Source organism: Telopea speciosissima, chromosome 11, assembly GCF_018873765.1.
Source record: "Telopea speciosissima isolate NSW1024214 ecotype Mountain lineage chromosome 11, Tspe_v1, whole genome shotgun sequence".
Lineage (NCBI taxonomy): Eukaryota > Viridiplantae > Streptophyta > Magnoliopsida > Proteales > Proteaceae > Telopea > Telopea speciosissima.
Genome location: NC_057926.1, coordinates 56,409,454 through 56,416,459, shown reverse-complemented (window position 1 = coordinate 56,416,459; position 7,006 = coordinate 56,409,454). Strand labels below are relative to the sequence as shown.

At 39.9% G+C, this 7,006-nt stretch overlaps 1 protein-coding gene across 1 annotated transcript; it reads right to left on the bottom strand.

Moving 5' to 3' along the window:
* Positions 1-416: 416 nt before the first annotated feature.
* Positions 417-6,266, bottom strand: LOC122646164 (guanine nucleotide-binding protein subunit beta-like protein A). Its single transcript, XM_043839657.1, has 3 exons — positions 6,169-6,266; positions 5,245-6,120; positions 417-773 (listed from the first exon to the last, which is right to left on the bottom strand). The coding sequence occupies exons 2-3, from the start codon at positions 6,106-6,108 to the stop codon at positions 672-674; spliced, it is 966 nt and encodes a 321-aa protein (XP_043695592.1). The 5' UTR covers positions 6,109-6,120; positions 6,169-6,266; the 3' UTR covers positions 417-671.
* Between the last annotated feature and the right edge of the window lie 740 nt (positions 6,267-7,006).

Genomic DNA, 7,006 nt, shown 5'->3' with positions numbered 1-7,006 from the left:
AATTTTAGAGATGGCGTGCAAGTAGAAGATTTAAGGCATGAAGCGAATCAATTTCCAACCAAGAAATTTCTCTTGCAACAATACAGAAACTGAATGACCAAAAAAACAAGAAAAGGGTGCGAGGCTTCTGCTCCCATTCTTCGAATCCCTACAGGGGAATCATCTTGAATCCTTCATTCAGCTGATAGACAGGATGCTTTAAAGAAAAACATATCAGGATGCTACTGATACTGAAAATTCCATTGTTCTATTCAATTGCCAAACTCTCAGCTTCATTTCCCCATTGAAGCAAAACTTACTTTCATTTGAGTAATAACCTTAATGATGCAAGTTCATACAAACATTCACTCTGCTGCTGCCCTCAATTTGGCAAGATAAATGAAATAGACAAACCAATTCTGCCTGAGGTTGGAACATTTTCAAACCACCGTGAGCAAAATATCAATTATTGGAGGAATACATTGCATGAACAATTGTATCTCTTAAATTCTCTAGATAACAAAATTCTCTAAATATGATCATCCCAATGTACCAGTATAAAGCCGAGAGATTCAACCAAAAAAAGATTCATAATCTTCCTAAATGTTCAATGTCCAACCAAAATTTTGACTGAAACTTAAAAACAAAACAAAAAAAGGAATTTTCATAAGCCTAACCACTGATGAGAGATCCTAAAAGCGACCGATTCCCCAGACCCTGATTGTACCATCTGTGTAACCAGTGAACAAAGTGCTTCCATCTGCGCTCCAACTCAAGCTGGTGCAATACAACATCTGCATAACACAACAAATGAGGACTAAAAAAAACGAAAGCTTTGCTCTTATTTTTTGGGTAAATGAAAGCTGTGCTTTAACTTATACCATACTGCAGAATATGTGACATATTTAACACAGAAATGCTAAATGCCATGAACCACAAGGGGCTAGTGGGGCTCTGAGCTGCCCTACACAGTTCATCCCATGACATAAAAGAGTGTGGAGCTCACTACATTGGGCCACTGATGCATGTCATTAAAACTACTCATTCAGCAAATATTGTAAAACAGCACATTGAGCTTGTAGCAAAAAACACTCCTGAATCATATCACAAGCTTACAATCTTGGCATGTGCTTCAACATCATACAAATTCAACAAGTTTCAACATTATTACTGCAGAGAACAGTGACAGTGAGTGAAACTAGCAATACTTAACAAAAAGGGATGGCAGGCAGAGGCTCTACATCTTTTAATCCAAGCAGAGCACCTCATGTCTCAGTTACTGGCTTATTCTTTTTATTCAAGCAGACATCTAGAGTTTCAGATGGTTTTTAAGTCCAACACAGAGCACTTACGTAAATAATCATTAGACTCATGTTCTTAGGGGATCTATCATAATGCCCATACATCGTGTTTTCAAGTCATGAAGAAACAGCGAATGCAAAGGCTTTTATTACCTCGTAAAATAAAAAACATAATGCCCAGCAATATGAAACCAATCGTGAGGTTTTATTAGAAAAAATCTCGGCAAAAAAGAAACCGAAAGAACTAATTTATATAACTGCTTCCCACTAATCAGTAGAAAAAGTCGGAGGATTGTAAGTTTGCCAGAACATGCAACTGAAAACAACATAATGTGTTTCAACAAGATACAAATACTTTATACTTGGAAGAAATAGTTAATTCCACTGACATAGCATTGACAGACAACAGAGCATAAAGTCGGTTAGATTGGATATTTTAGAATCAGATGGTTCAAACATAAAGTCGGAATAAGACAAGAAGAACAAGTGAAACTTACGTCGAAAAGACATTGATAATTTGATATGAACAGTTAAGACTTGGGAGTCAAGATTGACAATCAAAAATACCAAGACACGTTTTTCCATGAAGATGTTAATTAATAAATAAGGTCGGAAGAGGAGCTCATAGAGTATCTAAAGATTGATGCAAAGAGTGAAATTAAACTTTTGAAACTGAAACATAAAAACATAAATGTTCCAACCAGCAGAATATTATATATTAATCCAACAACATTAAGAGAATATAGAATTAAGACATATACTCCATTTGGCAACACTTCTATTCTGTGGAAATGTATTTATGTTGAAACTGTTTTTTTTTTATTTCTACCCTCAGAGAGCAATGGAGTCTAAGAAATGCTTATGGCTCACAAAAGAAGCTGAAATGTGTTTGGAAGGCACTTTAACAACATATTGAAAGCACTTCTATAATACCAAATTATAAGTTAAATTATTATTAAATTTTTGGAGTAAAAGAGTCCTTCCGAAGCCTTCAACTTCAGCTCATGACATTGCAACTCCCACCACCATAACTCAGATTTTTCTATGCAGTGTCTTTCCTGCAATGGAGCAACCCATATGGCACTCATCCACATTTGAAATGAGGGAATCACAGCAGATCAAATATTTCCTTCGGTCATGAAAACAAAGTCGTTCATCACTCCATCCCATTAAAAACTCAGGTTGGGCTAATGGGAAATTGGAAAAGACACAGTACCGAAGAAATCTGCCGGGGGGGGGGGGAACTTAAAGAATTACTCGAGCACAAGAGGAACTTGACAATTTGGATGATCAGCAAGTCTTAAAATCTTTTACCAGTTATGAGGCTTTACTATTTCTCCATAACCTCTTCTATCCCAGCCCCTCGCCCCCCCCCCCCCTTCTAATTATTCAATCTCCACCTCATCTTCTTTGTTTCTGTTTCTCTTTGCATACCCTGAAACAGTGCGGAGGGAGAAGGGCCCAACGACCCTGATGAGGTTTAGCTAAACAACTAATGCTTTGGATGATCAAGTTAGAACAAAATTTACCATGCTACTGTATTGAATTTTCTTTTCTGTTAGTCTTTGTTGGGTTCCATACATCCATGACCGAATCAATCAAGAATTGAAAAGAGGTGAGTATAGCTCAGCTAGGGGGGCCTATTCCTTCTCCTAGGCTGGTAAGGAGTAAGGCCTATGGCCATTATATAAGCAAATAAAATCGTGGGAGAGGGCAAATTACCTCTGAAATTTAAAACTCCTTGAAGTTGCTCTGCAACTTTGTTTTCTCCATTGGAGTATAGGTCGTGCGTCTGATAAAGGCTGGTGGGATTAGTGTTTGATCCAATTGACACCTTGTGGTGTGAAGCCTAGATGGTTCTTCGAAGCACTCTTCAAGTTCAAGATCATGTTTTTGTTTTTATTCAAGTTTTCGCATTCAAATAAGCTGCTGCTGCCAAGTATCCTCTGCAATTGTAAGTTTAAAGAATCCCCATCCCCACAATTCTTCTAACATTCTCACAGCCAAACCCTAACAATTCCCCCTTTTGTTTCAATATTCCCTTCACCTAAATCCTCCCAAGACCCTCCTGCCAATCAAAAATCCACCAAAACCTGACCGAGTGCTCCATTCCCCATTAGGAACACTCTATCCAAACTTGGACCCATTCCACCAATTCAAACCCTAGAAATGCCCAATTTTCATCCTTTCAAAAAACAAAAATCCTAAACCTAACCAGCTGCTCTTACATTCCAGCACACTTCCAACAATTAAAACTTATTGTAATCTTCCCTAATAGAGGAACTACCTACTACCATCAAACCCTGGGTCCTTTCAAACCCTAATCCTAATTTGGCACTTTTACCTATTTTTTACCTAGCCAAACTACCATTCAAGTAAGATCCTGGTTGTCTGGCTTCTAGTTGGTCTCCTAACAATCTAGAACAACATTAAATTGAACATCATTAATCACCTTCAATCAATCAAAACTTTCAGCGCACAACTTTTAGGCATTTCTGCCAGTAACATTTAAAATGATTAAATTCAGTGCAACCACCTCCTGAGGCCACTGGTCGACAGGGAAAAAATTTCACTACCAAGGTTGTCCATGCAACAAGAAAACATATATATACTGTTGCTCCAGCCCAAAGCGACCTCCATGAATGCTGTTAAAACTCGAGCTCCTCAAATTGTGGCTGTAGTTGTATCCACTGACACAACCACTACCGTATATGTCAGGAAGGGGAAAGAGAAAACGCTTTTTCGCTGATCCAACTAGCTCTCTTTACGGTATCAAAGGATACTGCCTTGGTGAACTATGCAAACTACCCCGAGCTTTTGCCGATTATGTGGCAGCCATGTATTTGGCATTGCAACAGTCCCAGCAATGGTATTTGAAGCCAGTCCATGGTGATGCATCCCAGCGCACCACCAATGGCATGCACTGTGAGGTTGAGTTGAGAAAGAGGCTCTAAGGTTTAGGAAGAGAGAAGATGGTCAGGGTTTTTTTTTTTTTTTTTTGAGTTTTATGTTTCTTCCAATCTGTTACTGAAATAAAAAGGGAAATTTTTTTCTTCTGTGTTTTTTGAGTTCAATATGCCCAGGCATACAAATGCCTTTTCAGTGTTTTTCTGTAATCGAAGAACAAAAAATACTAGAAATACTTCTTTGAAATGTTACCAAACGGGGCCTACATAAATCCACCAACATAAAAAGAATATAGAACAGAGATAAAGGTTAAGAAGGATGAGTTAGAGTACTAAATCAGAAAATCATGCTTCAGTAGAAACAATGGAGTGTATGTATAATGCGGAGTCCAATTGAGATGGTTCAAATGAAAGTGTCATGATACTAGATACAGATACTAGGGGTCAGAAAAAAATGATTACAGCTTAATTATCAAAGATAGAGTATTGGCGAATTAATAGAAGTACAACCCAAAATGGGGACATCAAGAAAAAAAATCTCATAAGAAACACAATTATTTTTCATAAGAATGATTATGGGAAATATACTGATTTAGCTTTTATGATCATGGGAAATCTCCTGATGGGTATTCTAATCTAGAATTCATGACCTATTCAATCATAAACAGATACATGAAATCCATTCTTTCATGGCTTAATAAAAAGAGATTGTGAATTGACATTTTAACCTTTGTTCAATAAATCAACTACACTGCTATGAAGTAATTAGAATTTCCCCCCCATCTAATTTCAGTGATTCTTTCATCTGACAAAGTGACAATAAAATCACAAGAAAGAAACTAGAGTAAATTAGGTGCAGATTAGTATGTGTTTCCTAGGTGCAGATTGTCGGACATTAAAAAAATAATTTAAATCTATGGCTGAAACTATCTATTAGTATGCCTTTGATTGGCCTACCAGTAAAAGAACCCAAAGTTAAAAGTAAAGAAAGTCAAATATGTAATCCCAACAGAGTAAATGGTCAAACAAATAATTGTCAACTCTAAAACCAAATATACCTGATTCTTGTTAGCGGTTGGCTCTGGTTTTAAGTCCTGAACGATGCTCTTGCTCTCCAGATCCCAAATCTTAACACTCTCCTGAGTTGCAGCGCAAAGCCAATACCTATTCGGGCTGAAGCATAGAGAATGAATAATAGCCCCAGCATCGAGCGAATAAAGCCTCTTGCCCTCAGCCAAGTCCCATAGCAGCGTCACACAATCCTTCCCTCCACTGGCACACAGAGACCCATCAGGCGAAACGGCAACTGTGTTCACGTACCCACCATGACCGGACAATGTGCAGCGGAGCTTACAATTGGTGAGATTCCAGACCTTCACGGTGCGATCCCAAGAACCAGAAACGATGGTAGGCTGAAAAGTGTTAGGGCTGAATCTCACACAGCTAACCCAGTTGGTGTGGCTGCTGTTATCATCTTGAATGGTATACTTGCATTCGCCGAGTGTATTCCAAAGCTTGATCGATCGGTCACGGGAAGCAGAGACGATCTGCCGGTTGTCGATGGAGAATGCAACGGAGAGGACATCCTTGGTGTGTCCGACAAATCGGCGAGTGGTGACACCAGTGTTCAGGTCCCAGAGTCGGAGCTCACCGTCCCAGGAACCAGATAGAGCGAACTGACCGTCGGAAGAGAGAACGACGTCTTGGACGAAGTGAGAGTGGCCAGTGAGACGGCGACGAGGGACACCGTATGTGTTTTCCTCCTTCGTGAGGTTTTCGTCCTTCGTGAGGTTCCAGACAAGGACTGATTTGTCACGAGACGAAGAGACGATCATGTCCGAGTTGTCGATGGGAGTAGCGATCGCTGTCACCATGTCAGAGTGACCCTTCATCAACCCCCTAAACATCAGAGATTCCGCCATGGTTTGTTTCTTCTCTCTTTGTTCGCTCTTTACTGGCTTCGAGCCTACGACTATTGCTGCTGCTTGTGCTTGGAGAAAGGGGTAGAACAGAGTAAGATGCAGAGAAACCCTAATTACCAGAGAAGCATTTTATAGTACAGAGGAGAGTCCAATTGTCTACGAAAGCTAGGGTTTGGGAGTGCACGAGGCTTGCGGTCCAGATCTCAGGCTCAGCCAACCATATTTATATGACCCTTGATGAACTTAGAAAGGATATTTTAGACCTTTCACGTACAATAGAGGACTTAATGATGATATTTACAATTGTAAAGAGTCCAATCAAAACGTCAATTCAACTTTCTTAAATGGTGAAGAAAAAACTTAGCCTTTTTTAATGGCTTGCTTATTTTTGCCGCGCGTTAAGGGGTGATGATGTGAATCGGGTGATTGTGATAATTCCAAGTATAACAATCCATGGTCTGGACCCTGGATCAGTTTTTTTTTTTTTTTTGGGTCCAATTCAAGGGCCCACCGCCCATCAACGTTAACAAGACCCCGCAAGGAGGCAATGAGGAGACCCACAAGGGGTCAAATATGGTACCCAAAGGCTCCACTTCTTGGAAAGCAATTAAATGTGGACTAGGTGTCGCTAAGAAGACTTGAACCATCGATCAAGCACCTGACACAGTTCTCCCAAGGGAGTAGCGAACCCTCAGGGCAAGCCCTGGATCGACGACTCTGGATCAGTCAATTATAGCCCATTCACCATTAAAATGCCATTAGGGTTGTAAGTTTGGCCTTGATAGCCCCAACTCGGCCTGGTCATGCTAAGCCAGAATAGGGCCTAGGCTGAGATACCTTGGTCTTTGGGGGCGGGTCAGGGTTGAGAATTTCTAACTCTGAGTCAGGGTCAGGCTGG